Here is a 24,070-nt window from a genome sequence, read left to right on the forward strand (position 1 = left end):
ACCTGCTGTGTCTGGACCCCACTCTCCTAGGGACCACTATATTTTTTGATTCTTCATTCATTTTTTACATTTAGGAGCAGGGTTGAAAGATTCACATTCATGAACTACTAGAAAGTGAAGGAGATGTTCCAATAAGAATGTTTAGGTAAAATGTATCCTTAACAAATGAGAAGATTAAAAGTTAAATCTACACTTACTAGGGCTCTCTTTTTATCTGGTACTTAACCACAATGTTTAGAAAATGTGACTGCTTGGATTTTTCCCAATAATATATATATCTGTTGTCTGCAATGCTGAAAATCATAGCAGTGTTCATCAGTGATCAGCCATTCTGATGTCTTTTCCTCTGCTGCCCAGAAAACTTAAAATTTCTTATTTCTGACATCCTTCTTCATTAAGTCCGAAATTCCAAATTGGATTTTTTTTTCTCTCTTGTTCATCTAGTGTCAAATCTGTATAATAGACTTTTCTCTCCCCAAGGCTTAGTCTTCTTCAGTTGTTATTTGTTATTCAGTTGTCATTTTGTTTCCTGTGCACCGTGTGCTCTGACCCACTGAGCTAAAAGTTTAACCAGCATGGTTGAAATGAAGGGTTAAGAATAGAAAGTCCTCGTAGTTCCTTTGCTACATCTCGTTTCAAAAAGGCAACAAAACATGAAGTATAAGAGACTACCTTGAGTAGTAAAGTTTAAAAAGAGCTGTATTTTCTCCTTTGCACACCCAGCTCTCAAGGACATCTATTGCAGCGTCACCAGGCAACAGGGGCAGCCTGAAACCTACTTAAAATCTCAGATCTTTGAACTTGCACAGAGAGTTTTGTGAATGTTAAGTGTTATCCAAATCAGTGTTTTCCAGCATTTCAGATCTCAGGGGTGAGGTGGCTCAAAGCCAAGCCCCAGGGAACTCGAGGCGTAGATGAAATTTTATAATTAATGAAAAACTTCTCCTGGAGCTAGGGTAAATTTTTGCCAAACTGGAAAAGAGAAATGCTGATCTGATTTATTCATGTTCTTCAGACAAGTGGAAAAAGTTTGCTTGTAAATGTTAAAATTGCCTAGTGGGAAACCCACTCAAAAGGAAGTAACAGTGGTGTATGTGGTTAAAAAAAAAAGGAAATCAATACTTCAAAATAAGCATTGCTGATGTTTATGCTAAGATGAAATAATAAAAGGGCATTTAATAAGCAAATTTCTGTGGTTCAGAAAGAAAGAGGAGATGAGCTGTTGATTTTATCATCACAAATAATGCTGTAAATTAGTGATGTTTTTCACTTAGTATCAAAAAAGAGGGATAGCCTTTGAGGAGCTCAAGTAACCCAAATTCACTGCTAGAATATTCTTTGCCTCTGATAACACCACACAGTACTTAATAGCATAAGAATTTATAAAGATGCATGTGACATAAAAATACACATGGCTTATTAATTTTAAAAAAGCTGCTTGATGAAGTTGTGTTGGACCTGGAATGCTCCTGTCCTGGGCTCAGAGCTCGCCAGAGACTACTAGATTAGTTAGGACATGGCTCTCATGGTTATAACTAGATTTCCATGGAAGTCATAAGAATTTAGAGCAAAAAGAAAAATTCAAAACTGATCATCTTATGCTACCCCATCCAAAACACCCACTGATTTCAAGGGTAAAGTCTTGGAGTGTTTGCCTTTTCTTTCTGATCATACTGTTGGATGCAGGTGTTAATTTACTAAGTGCAAGGGGAGCAGAAAGAACTTTTCAGAAGTATTTTTTCACCCTTCAGAGGTTTTGTATTAAGCTAGTCTGCTGTTATTTTGTACTTACGAATTTTAATCAAGAAGCAGTGTAGCTGGAAAATGTCAACTTTATATGGCATTTTCCAACTGAGGATTGCTAGTCTGTGACTTTATAAAGATTATACTCCTCTCCTGAGACTAATTGTCCTCCAGTTGTAATTTGATCAAAATGGATACCATATTTGGAAAGATAATTCCAAAAAGAATAAGCTGTGTAAGCTGTTCAGCTGTAATGTGACTTCAGCATGTTGTTCAAAAAGAAGTAGAAGCACATGAAGCTGTTTTTTCGTGACAGCAAAAAGAATTGATTCTCACCTACTTTGCAACTATTTCATCCTGAAACCCTGGGATATTTTCAAATATAGACATTTTTATCCTTGCAAAAAATTCAGAGGGCTTGCTTAACGGGAATGTTCAAATTTGTTCAGCCTAAATCCTTATGTATTTCTAATTAATATCATGTCCTTGCTTAGGCAATTGTTTGCCATAAAGATGTGAAAACATTGATTATACAATGCAGTAGGAAAAAAACACTGACATTTACTGGCCTCTTCCTAAGAAACCACTGCAGCAATTCACTATATATTACTCAAGTGTTAGGAAGTAGTTCACCCTCAGTGTCTAGTCAACCTCATGCTGAGTCTTAAATGTAGAAATTGTGCTATTCTGGGCCCAAATCACCAATTTTCTGTTATCCTGAAATATTTTAAATTACTTAGTTCTGGAGATTTCTTTCCCACACAGCCTTTCAAAAACTGTTCATCTGTGTTTAGCTGCAGACATTATTGGAGGAGGAAAGATTAAGCAGATCAATCAACTTGTCACTAGTTTTAGGCATAATAACTCCAGTGAGTTGAATTGATTTTGTTTAGTTGTTATTTAAGTGCTCTATTCATCTTAACAAAGCTGGTTTTATAGCTATGCTATAATTTAAAAATGCAGTTTCCATTACACTGCCTTGAAAAGTGACTTTGCCATACCTGTCCCTGTAATTTTGCCTATTTGTCACGTTTACCTGTTTAAACCCTTCTGTAGAATGAATCTTCTGTTCTTCAGAAGTTGATGTCACAATTTTTACAACTGAAAAACTTGGAAACAACAACGACAGTAATGCTCAGATTGTTCCCTTTTTTTAAATGATTTGTCTTGTAAACAGTTTAAAACATGCTGAGTTTAACAGATGTTTCCTAAGTGAAGTTTTAAGGGTCTAATCAAGCAGGTGCTGCTTAAAGTATTCTGGAGGGTGTTGTCTAATCTCAATTTTCTTAGTGATTAAGGATCTGAGTAGTATTTTACACCAAAGTTCCACGAACTCAGGAAAGGTCTGCAGAGATTAAAAAGAAAATTGTAAATAATGTCAGATTTGTATGGTTCATCCATGAGCTGTGCTGTCTTTTATGTATTGTGATTACTTTCTTTCAAATGCAGAATAGTCATTCTACTTCAGGGCATGAATTTAATCCTGTAGGTACGAGGTATTTGTGCATGTATTTGTATATATGTATTTTTGTGTATGTTTAAATCAGAACCACTCCTTACATACAGATTCAGATGCATATTTATATGTGTACAAGAATATAATGTGGTGTTAAGAAATAGCTTAGAAGTACCAAACTATCAGCAGATGATTCGTTGAAAGCTGTAAGGGCTCAGTTTCTCTGGATGTGTCCAGAAAACTTTTCTCTCTGTGTTATTGACTTGCTGAGCTGGTTTATCTTGGGTTTTGTATCAGAACTTCAAGTCTTCCCATGCCATTCTCAAATTATTCTTGCTGTGGCAGATTTTTTTAGTGCTTATGTAAGCTTATTTCTCAGTTTGTTTCAGTGGAGTTTTGCTCATTTACTGAAGGAGATAATTTGATCTTCAAGTTCTTCAGGCTACCACTGAGCTAGAAAATGCACATTTTCTAAATTGGACTCAGCAGTCATCCCAAGTACAGTTTATGTACTGAATTTATGACAATATACCCATTTAGTCTTTCTTAAATAGCATCAGCCTGACATCCTTAATTTAGACCGTATTTTTTCAATAGCTGGTGTTCTGCAAGGACAAATACCTTTAAACACGAAGGATTTTAGGCCAGGGAGAGGCAGGTCACCAGGACAGCTCTACTTCCACATTAAAATAATATTTTAGTGGAAGAGCATGGGGTGTGCTGTGCAATGGTGGGCCTGGTCCACTCCCTGGGTGTGGCTTTGGGTGCTGTGCATGAAAAGGTATTTGTGCAGTTTTTGGTACTTAGAAAAATCCTTGGACACCATAAAAAGCCAAAAATGGAAGCATCTTCATAAAGAAATAGGTTACCCATTAACAATTTCCTGCTGTGTTCTTTTTTGGTTGTTCACTTGTGTTTCAAGGTCAAAGCAAGAGGGTAGAAAAAATCGTGCTGAAAAAAAGGATGGTTTGCTGTGGGGGTGAACGCAGGTGGGAGGACTATCTTTTACAGCATCCAGTTCTTGGGTTGCTGATAAGAAACTGCCTTCCATTTGAAATGATGTATGTGAACAGAAAAAAAATACTGAGGAGTAGAGATAGTGATAAGAGTAGTACAAAACAAAATTTGCAGGAGAAGGGAGATGATGCCTTATTTGATGGCTCACTGAGGCTCCAGACTGGCCCAAAGGAATGAGTAGGAGTAGATGCCAGATGAACCCCATTAAGTTCCTGAGGTAGTTCCCATGTATTGGCAGTATTAAATCAAATGCTTTACTGTGTTCTAAATTTCTTTTTTTTTCTTTTCCTGTTGCATGGAGTCTGTAGGCAGATTAGATTTAATGGAAGACTTTTTCTCTCCCTGAGTTCTCAATAGCATAGTTTGTGCTTTTAAAACCAACAAACAAACAAAAAAAACCCCAAAAAAATCTCCTCTTGCTGTGCAGCTGTGTGTTACAGCCACGAGCTTTTACATGTTTGGTTTGGATGATGCTAAGCACTGAGCATTTAAACTGTAGAATTTATGCTGATGAACTTGAGTCTCAGGAGAAAAGATCTGGAACCTGAGAGTTAGGATATCCTCCTTCATCTGCCAAAAATGAGCTTAACTACATCAAGGAAATATTAGCATCCAGGCATAAAATTCATATCCTGGAGCTGATTAGTTTTGGGTAAAAGGTGTAACCTGCTGTTTACCAATGCTTCTTTCCTATATTTGTCTTGTTGAATCACCACGGGGATTCACTGCAATACTGGATGGGGGTATCAGCTAATTTTTTTTTATAAAATTCTGGATTTTTTTTGTTCTTTTTTACAATGCTGCCACCTTATCTTAATTTTACAGGGAGATAAAACGTGGCATGGAAATTGTGAAAAGCACATTATTTTTAGCCAAAATGTAAATATGACGTCCCAAAGAACCGGTCAAAGCCAGAACTGCTCAGACAGATAGTTTGTTTTAAAATAACTGGTCCTAGTTGTTGTTCTTTGGAATAATTGATTAAGATACAAGGATGCAGTGTTTCAGTGCTCTCCATTGGTTACTTCTGCAAGGTTCCCCTACCTATATAATATGCCTCCTTGGTACACTCTACAGAATCTGAATTATTGTTTTTTTAAGCTTCATGCAGCTCCTTTAAGTGTCTTTTCAACAACACACAAGAACTGGCTCGCTGAACTGGATCATATGATTTTAAACTTCATCCTTTTCTGGGTGAGAGGCAACCTGTTTTCCTGTGGCTGCAAAAGGAGAAAAAACAACAACATTTCTTGAGCTTTCCACTGTTGCACCAAGCAAAAGCAGATCCAGTTTGACTACTGAAATGGGCACAGCTAATCTGGAAGCAGTGTTACAGCACTGTATTTCACCAAAGTGCTTGCTCAGGTGGAAAACTGCTGATATTTTTCTCTTCATTGGTGCAGACTGTCAGTGGTTGTTGCCAGCTCTTTGTTTTTGTCATTTGGGAAAAGCTCCAAGTTATATTTGAAAGAAGTGTGTGTGCACAATCTATAGGAGTCTTATTTGCAGTGCATTGCTTGCTGCCTCTTGCATCCTCTGCACAGAGCAAGTACAGGGTAGGAAACAATCAGTATGCATGGCTGCTGTGCATTCTTTAAAATTGTAAAGTACTGCACAGTTGTTATGGTGGTTTTTTCCTCGATAAATAATGTAGAAATCAGTAATTTTAGTTGAATTATTTCTAATCATTAAACAGGGAAAAGATTTTCCTTTAGAGGTAGTCCTTTAGGTGTCGAAAGAAATCAAAATATAAGTTTGCCCTGATCTTTGGGAGTTTTCTTCTGTTATTGTTAGGGATGCTTTAGGATGTATATTTTTGGATTTAATTCATATTTCTTCTAAAGTTTGATTACATATACTTTTTATACTGCTCAAGGGATATTACTTTGCTCCTTTCAATTAGGGTTGACTTGAAGTTAGTGTTCTGTGTTTTTCTTGCCATAACTCTTTTACTTGTAGGACACTCAACACTTCAATCTAAAGCTCTCTTAGTCTTTGCAAGTTTATAAGCAGAACTATCTTTTTTTTTTTGAAAGAATTGCAGACCATTTGCTTAAAAGAAGGAGACTATTGCTGTTTGGTGGGTGGCTCAGAGGGAGAAATGTGTGTATTTTGTAGGGGCAGCAGCCTTTTTGTTTTGGAGAAAACTTCAGGAAATGTTGAGGTTTTTTCCTAAGCCTGTGAAAATAAATATTTTGTCATTCCTAAAGTAATTATTTAGCTTCTGCTCCCTTTGTTTATTTTTGTTTGGTTGGGTTTATTATTGGGGGCTTTTTTAACAGTCTCAGGAGTGAGGCTTTGTACTTTACAAATGACAGTGAAAAACAGTTAAACTGATCACTTTGATCTGTTGAGCTTTTTATTAAAGACCCCTGAACCACTCAAATGTTTGCTAATTCTCTGATCTGGTTAAGCTGTGGTACCAGCATCACCTCTGAGATAGATGCCTTTGCTGCACTGTGGGTGATTTTAGCTTGGTTGGCTGTTTTTCTTCACTAGCCCCTAATCAAGATGCCAGTTGACCTGTACCTTATTTTCCCCTTTTCCTTACTTGCCAAATACCTTATTTCTCTGGTTGATCAATCAATTATGCCAAAGAACAACAGCTAGGACCAGTTCTTTTTAAACAAACTGAAATGAGATTATGTCAGTTGTGTTAAATATAATAAGTATAATTGGGAATAGAACCACATATCTGCCTGGCTTGGCAGATTTAATCTACAGTCGTGACTCTGTCATGCCTTGGCTGTTAGTATTTCAAAGCACAGTTACTCATATTTGCCAGAAATATGAGTCTATGAATGTATCTATTTAAATCCTGAACTGATGGAAATTTGGAATGACACAGGTTTATCAGCAGTAGATTTCAAGAAATAATTATGGGTAATGAGACATGCAGCTGTTGAGCAGTAAGTTCATTAGAAGATTGCTTCTTTGAAAATCCAGCTGCATTCAGAAATACTGAAATACATTTTGCAGATAAAAACATTCCACTTTTAAATAGCATATGTAGTCATCTGTGGCTTTAAGAAACATTCATGAGCAGTGCACCTGCTATGACCTAGGGCCAGATCTCTATGATAGTTCTGAAAAGTAGATGAGCATAAAAGTTATTAAATTTGCTGGGCAGATGCATTACTTAGATTGCCTGCCTGTGATTGACAGACCAATATTCTGTTTGATATCATTGGACTGGATAAATTACATTTTTACATCCCTTCTTTTCCAATACAGGTATTAATGTGAAATCTGCAGACAGTCAAATTTGCTTTCTTGTCCAAACCTATTAATGCTTAGTTTCAAGTAAAAATCTAATAGGTATTGAAATAGAAAATTTGGTTGAATATTAAAAAAAAAAAAAAGGTAAAAAGCTGAAAAATTAATCCTGCACAGATTTTTGTTTGTACTCTCTTAGGCTAACTGTCTTGCATGGGGTTTTTTTGTTTGTTTTGTGCAATGTGGAAAGACTTTTGTAGAGGGGTTAAAAATTTCTAATACTTTCCCTTTCATGACAATAAAATACAAAAAATGTCAGGACTATAGCACCCCTTTGAAAGGGTGACTGTGAGGGTATTGGATCTGCACTCATAAAGAAAATCTTGATGAGATGCAAGACAAGAGCTCTCATTCTGTGAGCCTGTGAGGTAAAGGTGAGCTGGGGAGGCTGGGGCTTGCCCAAAGGCAACATGTTAGTCATATGAGGTTTTAATTCTGTGGATTGAAGGACTGGAGAACAAAGAAAGAGAGAGAAGATGAACAAATGTTTATGTATTTAAAGTACCTGTGAGTGTGGTTACAACCTTTCGAGTGTGACTTGTTTGGATTTTATGTAATGTTGAAAAATACAAACCCAGTAAGACCTGTTGTCTGACACTTGCTTAGCCTTAAATCTCTGAAATTCAGTTAGGTAATTTCAGTGTTCAGATCAATATTGAAGAAAAGATGAATTTTTTTGTACTGTTTTTGCACTTATTGTTTTTTCTCAGTCTTTACTAGCTAATTTTTGCTGTTTCCGTGTCACCCCAGAACCTGCACTTCAAGAGCACACAGTTGACATGCTTGGCCTTTTCCTTTCCTTGTTAAGCCTTTTCCTGGGCTGTTGTACATCATTTATCTCCCCCTGCCTTTGTAGAGGAGTTTTCACTCATATCCTTTGCTTGCCATGGGTTTTTTTAAGGTATTCATCATCAGCTTGCACCTGGACTGTCTGAGTCATCAGCATTCCAGTCTTTCACACTTGTGGATACATTATTCTCCTTATCTTTTCCTTATTTTACCCTTATCTCAAGTTCCCAGTCACAGTCCAAATTAGTAGGCGTATTTGGGGAAAAGAGAAAATTGTAGATACCAGGATTTAATGCTAAGAAAATATTTATTTTGCAATGTGAAATTGTAACCATTTTAGGACATGACTCCAAGCCTCACTGAAACCCTTCCTTGGCTTTGAGATACCCACTCAAGTCCATATTCATTAATGAAAAGGTGATGTTTCTGTCAGAACTAGGAACTGATTAGAAGATGATCAGGCAGATCACCTATCCCAGGTGTTCTTAGGGGAAGAATGTCCTATGTCCTCTTGACAGATTGGGCTGATTTTATAAGTACCAAGAAATGTCTTCAACTTTTTTTTGTGGTGGTCTTTAATGCCCTCAGTTTTCTGCTAAAATATTACTTATTGTGCTTTGGTTTTTGGTTTGGTTTTTGTTTGTTTTTTTCCTGAAAATGTTTGGTTTGCAAATATGTATTATTTACTCTCAGAAACCAAAGAAGTTTAAACTGTACTCAGAGCTTTTTTTTTTATTTTTTTTTTTTTCATAACACTTAGGAGCCTGGTATGAAGCATCCTGCCTGATGTTGCTGTACTGAGCTTAAATGGGGGCAAACACTTTTCAGAAGCATTGAAAAATGTCTCAGTTTACTCCTTTCCTCCCCTTTCCCAAGAGGAGGGAGCCTGACATAAAATGTTAGTTCACAGTCATGGATAGGGCAATGATTGATGAAGAAATAGTGTTAGTGGCTCAAAAAAAGGCACTTAAATCCTCAGAATTAGATCCTACTCCTGACTTCATCTTGCTTAAATGACTTTTAGGAAATCATTAAAGGCTAGAAGTATTATCTAGTCCATATTATGTGGGTTCTTACTGCTCTGGGTATTGAATGAGCATGGCATGGTGGAAATACATCTAGTATGTGAATCAATCCAGTAAAACTGCCTTAGGGATATCTATTTTCTTATTGAAAGGTATTGTAGCAGCTTCTTCAATACAACTGATATGTATTTTAGATGTCTGTGGATCGTGCCTGAGAAAATTCTTTTAAAAATTAAATGTATTGGCCAAAAAGTTCTGTAACAACAAATATTCAGTGCACTGCTACTGAGAGAATTCAGTATTAATATTATTATTATTAATATTAATATTAAAGCAAAGCCAAATGATACCACTCCACAGAGAGCCACATAAATGTATGCCTTACCCATCTCCTGCCCTTCTCCTTTCATAACTGTGTCATTTCTGTTTTAAGACAGATTTTGGCAATTCTGGATCTAAGATATGCTTAATGCAGCATTTCATGTCCTGCTGCTATTACATTGGAAGAAAGTGAAGTTGTAGAAAAGCACGTAAACAGTCTGACCCTTCACTCCTCCAGTAGTAGAGGAGCTCATTTTTTTCAAGGTCAGAAATGGGGTTTATATCGAGATGTTTGGTCACAGCACACTCTATTCATTCCTGTCACCTTGCTTTAATGAGAGCTTTCACTGTCTTTTTTGTGGTTTTTTTTTAAGCCCAGCCTTCAGCTTGCAGCAGCATCAAGTTCTGCTTGTCATTCTGTTCACAAATGTCAAGTGAACAGAAGGACCTTTGGGCTAACATCTACTTAACTAGGTGTTCTGCTTTGTTGATCCTGCAAACCATCCCCAGAGCATTCAGCCACCCCTACCAAGGGGAAAAATCAAAGAATTGCCAGCTTTTTTCTCTAAATAACCCTGCATGGCATAGGCAATTACCCTTCATTTCAGATATAAATTCTCTGCAATGGGTTCTGCATTCAATATGCTGCTGTTTTTAATTAGAATATCTGACATGCAAAGAATTAGAAATGGCATTTGCTTTTGCATAGCAAAGTCCTGTTGAAATGACTGGAACACCAAGACAAACACAATCAACACAGAACTCCTGCTAAAAGCTCGAGTAGGAGATTTTTGTGTGTTGCTTATCAACTTGTTCAGCTCAGCTGGACTACATGAAATTCAGGAAGAAATATAACAGCCTCTAGTATTAGCAGGGACAGATAGGCAGAAGAAAAGAAATGTATTCTCTCTGTTTGGGAAAGCTTGTCCTTAAGTGCCTTTATCTGTAACACGAGTGTAAGGCAGGGGGACAGGTTACAGAAGGAAAGCTCAAAATGAACAAAACAGTCCAAATGTGTCTAAGCTTACAACAGTGGTAATGTGCCATGTTTGCAGGGGTTACCCACCAGCTTGGCTGTCAGCCTTCAGACCTTGCATGTGCCTCCTAAATAACAGCACAGGCTGAGGTTTCAGAGCACCGAGAGGCTGAAGCCTGACCGTAGTGGAAGTGGGCTTTTCCCAGGAATTCAGAGCTGGAAGGACAATGGTGCTTTCTGAGTTTGGATCCAGCCAGATCTGAAAAGTGTGCAGCCCCAATATGCATCATCACATTGGTGGGGCAGTGTCCTTCAGCTGTCTGGCACACTTGGCCACTGAAAAAGTGCAGGGAAAAGAGGCTCAAACCTCCTCAAGAATATCGAGGCCAAAAAGTCACATTGTCTTCACTGGCCATAATGACAGGTAGAAATGCACTTCTTAAAGTCTTATTTGGAAAACCTCACAGAGTGCAGGGAGCTCAGTTTATCTGTCTCAGGAAGATGAAGGGCTGAGCCAACCCAGCTGGGATTAAAGCACTCGCCCTGTTCCGTGCGATACAAACCGTTTTTCATCATGGTGAAGTACAAAGCTAATATCCAGAGCAAACTGGATACCAACATGCTGTGAGAGCAGATAAATCCAGATGTTTCATTTTGGCCTGTTGCTGTCTTCTGATTTGTCTCCTAAGGGCACAGTGGAGCACTTTGGTTTCACGGGAGATGGAAGGCAGTTCGTCATGGCAGTTGTTCCCAACACTCCAGCTGAGCAGAGTCTGGGGGTTTTTTGCTGTTCTTGAGTTTGGTTGTTTTCTTCAAATGTAATGCCTGTTAGAGGGAAATGTTCCAGTGATGAGCAGGGGTTCAGCATGGTTTGATTTGCACTATTCATCAAGGGGAAGCACAGCCAAATCTATCTTCTATACAACAACAACAAAAAAATATGTCAGAGCTCAGATAAAATGTCTGAATTGCAGTTGATTGCTGAGAATACAATTTTCTGAGAGAGAAAGTGATTTTCTTCCCCTGAACATACTTCGTATCCTCTGCTTTCAAAGGCCAGCAGACAAACTAAATTGCTTTGTGCTGATGATGTCTAAGTTATGTATTTGTTCATTCTGGGTTTAGATCCTGATGTTGATTCAAGTAGATAACACTGGTGTTTCGAATTATGAAACACAAACAGAAGAGTATTAAAGCACTCATTGTGTGACCAGGGGTCAAGATAAACTAACTTCAAAAAATGACATCTGAAAATTTGTGGCTTTGACATTGGTGGTGTAAGTTTAGCCCTCTGTTAGTAGAACATATGATTCATCAGATAAATGTTAATCCCCCTAACTTCAGATTTATGATGATAATAAACCCCTTTAAATTTGTCACAGTTGCCAGTGCCTACAAACTGTGACTCTTGTCTTATGAGATATTTACTGTATATGCTAAATCAGATGGAGAAATTACAAAAAAATGCAATGTGTAGCTACATAATTAATGATTTTTATAAAATGACTTTGCAGAAGAGGAAGTAACTAAAGCTGCAACCGTAAAAGTGCTTCTATTGAACTTTCAAGTGTACAGTTTCTGCTTTCCTTTGCAAGCCTTTGTCCAAGTTTTCTAATTGGCATCATGGTTATTGTTTTCCTAAGAATCCTAAGGCCTCCTCTCTGTATTTTTCTTCTGTTTAGACACTCATTTATATTAAAACACCTATTTAGTTTGAATATAATGGTATTCTTTCTCTACATCTAAAAGGCCGTTTCTAACTGAAATCATTACTCCATATAATTTTAAAATTGGTATCAATGAGCTATTTAATTCCTTATTTTTTAAGCTTGAAATGCCCAAGACCTTTTCTGCTTAAGTACTTAGTAACAAATGTAGTATTGAAATTAAAACTGTGTAAAATTCTTGTTTAACTTATTTGTTGTTGCTCTTTGAAGGATTCTTAATAGGAAAATAAGCATAATCTTGAATCCATGTAAGTCTTGGAAGTCAGAACTTCTATACTGAATCAATAGGCATTTGTAAACTTGAAATTTCATTGATTAATTAGTCTGATTTTGAATAGCCCCTTTATAGCAAAAGGGGCATATTCTTCTAGGATATGTAGCTGATTAGAATTCTCATTTTGCTACATTTAATTCAGAATCCAGGCAACACTGGGCTCTGTTATATGTTCACTGGGCTTTGTTCACATGTTTTTACTGGTATACTTCACATTCTGCTATAAAAATTAGCACTATTATTCAGGATAAAAAGCTATTTTTGACAGTGACTTGATTTGTGAAGTAACATAAAATCACTCAAATTGTATGCAAGAAGTTGTCACCTGCTCTGTCTAGATCCTACTTATTAAGCTCTTGATGATAGTAACTTTTAATGCTTGCTCTCATTTCTAAAAATGTTATTAAGTTCAGATTAAACCATGACTATTTTGCCTGCATTCTGATAACCCTGCTGGGGTTTTTTGTTGCTAATAGACTGGATAATGAAACAGGACTGGTAAATCATGTTAAACCTAGCTAAACCTCCAAAATGGATTTCATCTCCTAACTTTAAATATTTTCATCAAGTTTTGGTGTGGGGCAAGTTCTTTTAACTATATTCGTTTGCCAGGCTTATTTGGCCTGATGTGGAAATTTCGACAACCATCTAATCCGTCATGTGTCCTGCTGACACACATTCTGGGTCACTGCAGGATCTCCTCAAAACAGCACCTGTAGAAGTTACTTGTGAAATAGTAATGTACTATTAGAAGTTATTACTTATAATATATATATACATATATTATATATATATAATGTGTATAGGTATTGAGATGTGTATATATAGATATATTGGGTGAAAGGAAGATAAATGAGTAAAAATGTAAGGGTTACAACTCACTCTTACTTTGGTTCTGAAATACAGAGTCTGTCACATCTCCTCGTTTTGGAATCAAGCAAATGAGGTTTCACATGGAATTTGAGTTTCTTTGCATTTGCTTCAATGAGACAGGTTTTTCCAAGGAAAACTCAAAGCTTCTAATTCTGGAATTAAAGCTTCCAGTGTCTCAGTGGGATGTGGACCTAAATTTGAACTGGATGGAATTAGAGTTTTGGCTCTAATGACAGCTTGTTCTTGTGCACAATCTTCAGGAAAGCTATTGTTATTCAATAATAAACATATATTCCTGAAATGTCGGGAGTTCAGTTTCTGCTTGTGTATTTACAGCTCATTAGCACAGGAGCAGTTAGTTTCAGTTAGTTTTGGTGTTCTTTTAATTTCCCTTTAGTGTCAAACACGTTGTGTTCAGCACCTGAAGATCTGCTCATTGAATGCTTCTGTTTCTAACCAGTTTTGAAAGATGTTCTCACTGCAGAGAAATCTTCACTCTCGACTGTCAATTATGGGATAATATGAGTGAGGAGTGCAAAAAGAATGACTATGGAAAATGCATTTTATCAAGGTTTATTATTTTCCCTGAAAATGAGAAGAAATACGTTTAAAACTCCTACATGAAAAAGCATATTGACTAGGTGAAATGTTTTATCAGGTAGCTAACCTTCTACAGATTTTGATTACTTGTGGTTTTAAATTATGAAATTTAGCAAAAAGACCCCACGAATTTGGTCATCAAGGTCAAGTGATGAGATCTTGGCCCTATTACTCACTTGTTAAAATGATTTACTGAAAATGATACTGAGCTGTGCAGTTGACACCAGGTAACGATCAGATGGGTTTTTTCTGCCCTTTTGTACCTCAGAGTATTAAATCTAAATTACTTTCAGTTGCCAGAGTGTGTTGGAAGGTTTCTGTAAGCAGTCCTGTTCCTCTTAAAGCAAATTTTATAGCCTTTTAGAATTCTGTAAGGGAGTGTTGTGCCTTGATGAATCTCTTTTGTCTTACCTGTGTCTTTGTTGGTGACTTGAAGGTATTATCCATGTAGAAAATAAAGCCAGTGTGGTCAAATAGCCAATATTTCAGCAACCCTCACTAATAAACATTTTGTTTTTTTCTTGTCTCCCCCTCAGAACAAAAGCCTCAAAACCAAGCTCTTGTCAGGAAACAAGCTTTGTGGCATTCATGCAGAGGAGGTAAGGAAGGTTCCTCTCTATTCTAAATCTAACATAACCCAAAGAAGTTTGCATCAAAGCCTTTTTTACTGAGGTTCAGGTATATTATATATATATACACATACCAGAATATAGAATATATATTTTATATATATGTGAGCGTTCCTAAAGTACTCTCATTCCAGCTCATTTCTGTGACTTCACTAGAAGCAGCTCAAATGTTTTGGAAAGTGAGCTGCAAACTCAAGTCTTAGACAAGTGAAATCATTTGGGCATGCTTATGATATAGCTCTGCAGATTTATTATGCATCTATAACATATATAAAACCGATTTACTTTCCTTGATCTCCATGCCTAGACTAAGATGGGAATTGCCAAATGCCTGTTCTGAAATTAAGTTAAGAGACAGGCAAAATTTATTGTTATTGATTCCTAGAATGTTTCATTACTTCAAGGATAAAAGGGTCACTTTATGAAATTGTGGGAACGAAATCTCCCCTCTACTGAAGAGTGAGATGGAAAAGATAGTCAGTGATAAAAAACCCTATTTGTTGGCAAATAGATCAGTGTAGAAGTACCTGCATTCATTCAAGCAGCCCCTTTAATTATTTAACTTTTCATTAAAAAAAAGATATTACAACATGTGAATCTGTTTTACTCATTTATATTATTTTAGTCTGGGCTTTTGCATATATAATTTCTGTGAGAGTCATTGCACCTTGCCTGAATGAAACAGAGGCAGAACATCTTTACTAAAATTTCCATAATTGTGGTTGAACGTGTTTTCTTCATCAGAGTCTCTACCTTTTAACTTAGAGGTCAATACTTAGGAGGCCAAGTTTCTGAGAAATACCCAATGGTAGGAAATAATAGGACTTATGACCCCATGGAGAACCCCTGCTGGAGCAACCTGCTCCTGAAGGACTGCATCCCACGGGAAGGAGTCATTCTAGGGCAGTTAATAAAGTTAATAAAGCCCATTGGGAAGGACTCACACTGGAGAAGTCTGAGAAGACTCTTTCCCACAGAAACCTGTTCCCCCTTGCTGGAGCAGGGGAACTGCTGGGAGCTGAGGGGGAAACAGCAACAGAAACATGGGATTAGCTGACAGTAATCCCAATTCCTTGTCTCCCCGTGCTGCTAAAGAGGGGGGTGGAACCTGAGAGGAGGAAGGAGTGGGGGGAAGGTGTTTTTAAGACTTGTTTTGCTTCTCGTTGTCCTGCTCTGATTCTGATTGGTAATAATTTCAATTAATTTCCCCCAGTCAAGTCTGTTTTGCCCACAACAGTAATCGGTGACTGACCTCTCTTTGTCCTTATCTCAACTCATGAACCTTTTGTTCTATTTTCTATCCCCTGTCCAGCTGAGGAGGGAAGTGATGGTGGCTTTGGTGGGCACCTGCCACCCAGCCAGGGTCAAACCACCACACCTAGCTGCATAATATTTTGAATCTTTGGTAATTAACTTGATGGTCTTTTTTCTGATTATGTCCCTTTTAATATTTGCAACATAAATGTCTGGAAAGATGAGGCCTAAGAATAATTTAACTGCACTGTAGTGTGACAAGCCCCGGCTCTCAGAAAATTTCAGGAAAATAAACCTACATTAAGTAGCAGATTGTGAGTGTATTTTAAAGTGTGAGAATCTCTGGCTTGATGAATCATCCTGGCAAATTCGTGGCTATTAAGCTTGTTAGTACCTTTAGAACAGGCAAAGATGCTGCAGGAGCATCCTTTTTTTTTGTGGTCGTTTTGCCAGTTAGGTTGTGCCAACCAGAGAAACAAGGTATTTTCTGCATTTAATTAATTAAATAATAACTCAATATCCTTTTAGTTATTAGATCCAAGCCCTTTGGTGGTAGAATAGCCCACCAGGAAGCTCCTGCTTTGTTCTGCTCCCCCAGGCTGAGTGCAAACAGAGTGATTCCCTGCTGTCCCGTAGCATCCATGGGAACATGCTTGGGATCCTGCACACTTTGCATGGCTGGATTTTCTTTGAGAAGTCAGAGCCCTGGAGAGAGGAAGGCAGGGTGGTGCAAATTTTGGTGTTCCCAGGACACGGAAATGGGCACATGCCAGGGCAATATTCCCAGATGCTGTGGTTTAGAGATCCGTGTTTAATGAGGATTTCTCTGTCTGACTGCACTAAGAGGTGTCAGTTTTGTAAGTCCTCTCCCTCAAAGCAGAGAAAACCCCCAAAACGACCAAATTGTATCACGAAGACTTGCAGGTCATATGTGTGCTTTTTGAGTCCCTTATGTGAGCACTGAATGCATTTAGCTTTATGACTCTTAATTTCATCACAGCTTTGATATTTAGCAAATGAGTGATACCTTAACTCTAACTCTCAGATTCCTCTACAGCCTTTTTGTATACCTTGTATATCACAGAGACTGTTTATTTTCTTAAGCATGACCCCTAGAACAATATAAAGTTGGTTAATATTTTTTAATTTAGGTGATGTGGAATATATTCCATAACTCTATCAGTCACATTGCCCAGGTTAGAGGACAGTGCTGTTGGATGAAATACCAGCAGATAAAGTCACAGAAGAATTAATTGAACTGAACTGATCTTGGCTATTTGGTTCAGATTTTATGGAATACCATAACCATTTCGGCCTCACTCTTTAAATATTTAAGGCAGGCTCTAAAATTTCATCTTTAGATTCATTCAGCCTTCCCAAAAGTCTGTCACTGAACTGGACTGCATCAATTGGAAGGACATCCAATCTTTCCAGAAATTTCTGTTTGTGAAATTCAGTTTATGAAATTTATTACTACCTTTGTAATATGTTACATTTATGGATACACTGTTTCAGTAAATGTGAAATAGTCTTCTATACATTTAAAGGAGTTCAAAACATTTGGCATTAACTAATACAAGAAAACATATTGAATATCAGTCAGAACTGTGGATTTTATTTTAAAAAGTTATTATTTTGACAGGATTCTTAGATAAAGGGTGAGATATTGTTCCTCGGATAATTGGGTTTAGTATAAAGAATCCATTTCTATTATATTTTGTTTAAAAAAATAATACATAGGCTATTACTTAGAATTATTTTAAGGGTCAATGTAAAAAGATTTAAAATAAATATCATCGTGAGCTGATATAAATAAGCATAACTCTGCCTGTTTTCAAGGGCATGGTTACAAGCTGAGAACCTAGTTCGTTTGGATACCTGCTGGAGTGCCCTATTTTTTTTTACAAAGAGTAACCTGTGCAATCCTCTGGAGCCTTTATACCCCTAAAAATAGGATTGCTCACTTCAGGTACCCTTCATGGAAAGTATTAGTAACAACTCAAATATAAAATGTGTGAGCCCAAGAGCTGTTCATATCCCTCACTTACGTGCTTTAGGTAAGTGGCAGTTTATATTTTCCTTGATACTTTTGGCTGGTTTTGACATGTCAACCAGGAAAAACAGTTGTCAATTATTTGGGGGGTAAGGGGTTTCTGCATTTTAGAGCTGATCTAGATTCTGCTGTTGTCAGAACTCACTACCTTTTTTTTTTCTGATCTTTAAAGTAAATATTTAAAATAAAAACACCCCTAAACCTGACTTTATTATCATCCTCACTTTCAGTCAAAAAAGATCCAAGCCCAGCTGAAAGAGCTTCGTTATGGGAAAAAGGATTTGATTTTTAAGGTAAGTTTTATTTCACTATAGTTAGCTAAAATATTAGCGTTAATATCGTATTGTGATAATCTAGGAATATGAAAGCTGGCTTTATTACTGCAGTTCTAAGGAATAATTTCATTCTGAAAACAGCTTAAAGCACCAAGACAGACTTAATACCATAATGCATTTTCAGAAATATTGTCTTTTTCTTTTTTTCCATGCAAAACAATGAAACAGGGACGGTGTTTTTATTAAATTGGTTGCAGGGCCAAAGAAGAGAAGATTCTGAGCCCAAAAAGTTTCCTGGTGTCTTTGCTTTTAAATAGACAAAAGCAGTGGCAAGTATCTGGTTTATGAGTACCTGTATTTACGTGCTCCCATTCTAGTTTACTGCTGATGAACAAAACCTGTTGCCCTATTCCATACATTCTGTAACAGGTTTTCCATCTTTCTAACTGAATCATAGAAACAGATGGTTCTTGTTTTTCCTTTAATTAGCAGTCCTCCGTGGCAAAGTCAATTATTGTCAACACTGAAAGTAAATCTTTGTGTTTATGATAAGCTCGAGCAATGTAATATTCCCTGGATGTGAAGCTTCTAGAAAAAGAAACTTCTGTGGCTTCAACAATCTAAATGAATCGTCTGTCTAGCTAGCACATTTAAAAAAAAAATAAAAAAATAAGAAGGGGGGAGGACAAAAAATAAAAACTTTGCTCCTTGTTAACAAAGGGAGAAATTAATCCCTGTTAAAGGAGGAGGAGAGAGATGCAAGTCACCTGACTGGAGGCTGCTGATTGAGTAGCCCTTTTATTCCCAGCATAAAGGATGAAGATTAAGTAGTCATCTTCAGAGTGACTATACCTAGAATTACTTAAAAAGTCATTCATGTCAATATGAGGTCCAAATTGCCTTCTGGAACTGTTTAACTCTCTCTGTTGTATATACAGTACTGTAAAGATGGAATAACGTAGGGCATTTATAATACACAGTGTGATTTCTGTGTTGTTTTTTTTTAATGCATAGGTTGATTCCAAGTTTTTTCAGGAACTTTTAGTTCTGTTCATCACAAGACCAAAACCAGGGAAATAGGTTTAGAGACAAAAAGAATAGGCATATTACACATCTAGGCATTTAAATTTTAATACCAGCTAACATTACCAAAAATAACATACCTTAATTCAAATTCAATATAATTGAGAGCTTAAGCAGAGGAAAAGATTATGAATTCTAATCTTGCCTTGGTGTGAAAGCTTCTTTTCTTTGGCTGAAGCAGAGGAATTGTTCAGCATTACTTTTTACTTGCTGTTTTCATGATGCTGATACACAGTGATCCCAAAACCAGATCTGAATTATCTCCCAGGGTGCATAGTAATGCTTAGCAAGGGAACTCTTCCTAGGTACTACCCACTCAAAAAAAAATTAGAGAAGATGAGAGGGAAAAAAGGCACATGAAGGTATGAATACATGGGATAGGCTTTCCATAGGCAAGTCACCGGCCTATGGACAATGAAATCCTGATCCCAGTTCAGTAAACTCTGACAATGTGCTGGTTCAGGTACAGATGGAAGGAACAGGGGTTTGGGGTGGAAGGCAGGGACAGAGTTACATATTAATAGAGGAAGTGTGTCTAGTGTGAGAGGGAATAGATGTGGGTCTCCTCTGACTGGATATGAATGCCTGCATCATAGTCTCCACTCCGAATCCTTGGAGAGTTGTCTTTTCCTAGAGACTACATTTGATGACATGAATTAGGCCTTAAAGTCCTTGACTTGTATTGAATAAACACAGTTCTTGATTATGAGGGAATACTAGAGCCACCAGCTCGGAAGTAGGTCCCAAGGTAGGTAGCTTGGGTTCTTCTCTGGGAACTGGGTGTGCAAACACTTGGAACATCTCCTGACCACGTGCAGTTCTGTATGAGGTTGACTGCCTGCTTTGCTAATTGGGTACATCCTTTACATGTAGCCAGAAATATTTGTGCAGGTTTATCCGTCAGTATTTTTCCTGACTAAGGAAATTTGATTTATGAAGCAAAGGGAGCAGAAAACTTCTGCTGCCCTCCTAAATCATGGTGTGAGATGTGGGGGAGGGTGGATTCAGTGTGCTGGTTTGTGTGTGCTTCAGGTTTGCAGACAGACACGCTGAGCAGAGTAGAAGCTATTTGGTACAGGCTGGAAAGCCTTTTAAGTGTCTGCTTGATCAGAGAGAGGCTGCTAGATTTGGGTAAGAACAGGTGGCATTTCATTTCTGGTTACTTTGATACTGGAAATGTAGCAGATTTAACGTTGTCATAGCTGTTGAGTCTGTTTTGTGAAGCTCTTATTCGGAACTCTGATAAATGAAATGGATGGATAGTCTTCTGCCAGGACAGAGCATGAATGTTTGGGATAAAATCCTGGCTGCTAGCTACTGTCTTGTCACTGGACTTCTACATTTTTGCCCTCCCACCGCCTTCCCACCCCACTGAACTTGGTTTCTGTTTGCCTTACTGAGGAACTTCAGGGAATTCTGCTCTCCACATAGCTCTGAGCTTCTTGGAGCAGTTCACCAGAAGGATGTGAGCTGCTGGCTATCGGGTTTCTGAAGGGCATGAGAGAATGCTGCAGTCCATGCCCAAGCACTAATGCTTTCTGTGAAGGAATTAATTGTGCAGATAGATGTGATACAGGAAGGGGTTGTTTTGATTTTTGTTTTGCATAATCAACATCAAGGGACTGTTACTTAAATTCTGGTAACTGTTATTGTCAATGGCTCTGTACCAAACTAGACCTCTGGGAATTAAGCGGGAGAGAAAGAGGAAAGGGGGGAAAAGGCAGCTTTCTCCTTTAATATTCCAGTGAATTGGTAAATCATATCTGCTTTTAACATTGTGTGACAGCAAGCTAACAGGTGGTAGTAAATACTAGTTCATCACTTTAGGCGTGTATTTACTCTCCTTATGTTTTCAAAGTGTTTTGTGGTCTATCTGATTAGTTATGGAGCATATATGTATGTATGTTTATGTTTTTTTAACTCTCCCTATGGGATATAAAGCCAGGTGGAAGACAAGCAATGAGCATCACAAAAATTAAGTGATGTGCTGGAGGCTGTAGAGGTTGTCAGTATCTCTAGTGAGATTAGAATTTGAGCTACTGTCTCTTTGTCAGACTTCAGTCTCTTAAAGCATGCAGTGTCCTTAAAGAGCTCAAAAAAAAAAGTGTAAATTTGCTTTGTATTATTATGAGAAAAATAAGAAATTATTAATAAAAATTACCCCTCAGTCTTCCTAATTTTGTCGTTACCTTTGTAAGTAGGTACTTGCTGGTTCTGAATGAGACCACCCTTAATTGCAATAATTTAATTATGGTCCTAAACCCTTGATTCAGTGAAGTACTCCTAAGCGTAAGTGTTTTGCTAGATCAAGGTCTGCATTCATTTCAGGCATTAATGACCACTTCTTATTTAAATTACTCCTTCTTTGCTAACTCTCTTCCCAATCATTTGGCTATGTTATCCTAGAAGTCACAGGCTTTACTAAATTATAAAAGAATTAGAAATATTTTGGTTTTTTTCTGCAAACATTTATATCTGATAGTAGCAGGAGATGCAGAAAAAAAATCTACCAATAACTTTTCACTACCAGATTATACAAGTATCTTGTATTATTGAAATCGCTCTTGTACATGTACAGGGTGACAATGGTTCAGTGCTATGGCTTGGGTACATCTTTTTACTATTTTCTACAGATTCTGCATCAGTTTCAGACATTTCACTTAATGCTTCATCTCTTTTCCCTTTTGTTATTTAAATTCTAAGACGAAATATATTGATAGTCCTAAAAAAAACCAACACCAAACAATATAAAGTTCAATTGTGAGCAACAACTAACTGCACCTGGCCTACCAATGTACTTAATCTTTGTTCCATGGCAGAATTTAACTTTGAAAAAGCCAGCCAATACCATCGACCATTAAAACAAATAATGCAACTTATTACCTCGACAAATCCTTATTACCTTTATAGTAATATAAAGTAATAAATTTGTAGTCAAAACCGCTTTCCAAATTTTTTGGCAAACGCAGTTCTACATGAATCAATTCATTATTTGGATATGTGAAAATAATGTTAATAATTTGCTGTGATAGAGTCAAAGATAAACAAAACTGTGTGAAATTATTTTTGCATCATACTGACTGAATGTGGTATATATTTATGCCATTCCTCCCTCTAGGGTAAAACTGATGCCACCATATGTGTTTTCCTCACTATTAGCAGAAGTTACATGCCACAGTAAACCTATTTCCCAGAGTTTTAAAGTATTTATTTCTGTCATGAAGACAGTGAGAATCTGCATTCCATACAGAGAAAGAGATGAAATGGTTAAAGAAAAACAAAGTGGAAAAAAAAAAACCACACAGAAAACCACTAAAGACCTAACCTGACAGAGAACTTGTGTAAACATTAAAATTGTTGTCTGGGCTTGAAATAATTGATTACATATTTTAAATTTGTGATAACCTTTTACAGAAGTACTTTTTGTGCTTGCACGTGCGTGAAGATGCAAGTTTCAAGTTTTCCAATACAATTCTTTTTCTCTACTGCTGGTGGTCAGGCTCAAGCCAAATCCACCCATTTCTCACATGTACATCCACTTCCCCCATGTTTTCCATCTGTATGTATTAAAATTACCAACAGCAGAATTCAGATGACTTTGCATGTTTGAAAGATTAGTCCATTTAATAGATTTTAAAGCATTGTTCATTATGTTCAAAGTACCATAAAACTCCTATTTTCATTGCAGGAAAGCTTTTTTAAAAAAAAGCAACATTGTTTTACTTAAGCTTTATTTATACATTCATTTATTTAGCACAAAAAAGAATGCTCTTATCTTTCTTTCTGCTTTTACACTGCCCTGTAAGGGTGAATAAAACTTCTGCAGCTCAATGCTGAAAGGAGATGATAACAGAAAATTGAGGACAGTTTCCTTACAGGCCTGTCATATCAACTTCCCTGAGAGAACATGCAATTCCTCTGGCTTTCAGACAGGATCTTCACACTGTGATGTGTTTATTCATCCAATGTATTTCCTCAACATCTGGATCTTCTGCCGCCTCCCTTGAGAAATTCACCGAAGCTACTTGGGAAAGACATCAAAACCAGAAAAAACTATTAAGAAATATCAGTTGTAAACAGAAGTGTAATGCAAAAATGTTAGAGATAGTAATTTTTTTTTCCAGAGATCTTACAACAGTGGCTTTATTAGGGATAACAAATTCTATAAGCTACAGGCTGACTTCAGCACACAGCATAACAACTGAAGAGAGTCTGGAAGAGGCGACTTTCCTGTTATTATACATTTAATGTGTAATACTTTTGAGCTTACTGTTTTGATAGAATAACTATTAAAGACTTCAGATAAGAAAATGCTGTCAAAAAATTTCCCTTGACTTTGTCAGAAATGATGACTGAGTAGAAAGTAGCAAGCTGAACCTCTGTTTAGCTATATCTTTATTTATTTATGATGTTTTCTATTTGATAAATTTAACATAATTGGCCTCCCATGGCTTATATATTGTTGGTTGATTATATCAGCAAAAAGAGGTTGTTTGTCTTTGGATTGTGTTTTCCTGCAAAGGATGAAGATTAAATGAAAAGCGCCCACAACAAAGGCAGACTCTGATAGATGATGAAATGAGGAGTCTGAAAATATTCTCAACAGACTTTTCCTTTTAAACACATAAATAAGACAAACTACTTTGTATTTACTGAGACCAGAAGTTCTACATGTACGTGGCAGTCCCATCTGCACTGG

At 37.0% G+C, this 24,070-nt stretch overlaps 1 protein-coding gene across 3 annotated transcripts in view; it reads left to right on the plus strand.

Annotated features, from left to right (window-relative positions):
* LUZP2 (leucine zipper protein 2) overlaps window positions 1-24,070 on the plus strand; it is a 132,610-nt gene that overhangs the window by 77,592 nt on the left and 30,948 nt on the right. For all 3 annotated transcript variants that reach the window (XM_064657198.1, XM_064657199.1, XM_064657197.1), the window contains exons 6-7: window positions 14,614-14,676; window positions 18,244-18,306. In XM_064657198.1, the coding sequence (XP_064513268.1) occupies window positions 14,614-14,676; window positions 18,244-18,306 (126 nt within the window). The remainder of the gene's footprint in view (window positions 1-14,613; window positions 14,677-18,243; window positions 18,307-24,070) is intronic.

The sequence above is a fragment of the Pseudopipra pipra genome, chromosome 6, assembly GCF_036250125.1.
Source record: "Pseudopipra pipra isolate bDixPip1 chromosome 6, bDixPip1.hap1, whole genome shotgun sequence".
Lineage (NCBI taxonomy): Eukaryota > Metazoa > Chordata > Aves > Passeriformes > Pipridae > Pseudopipra > Pseudopipra pipra.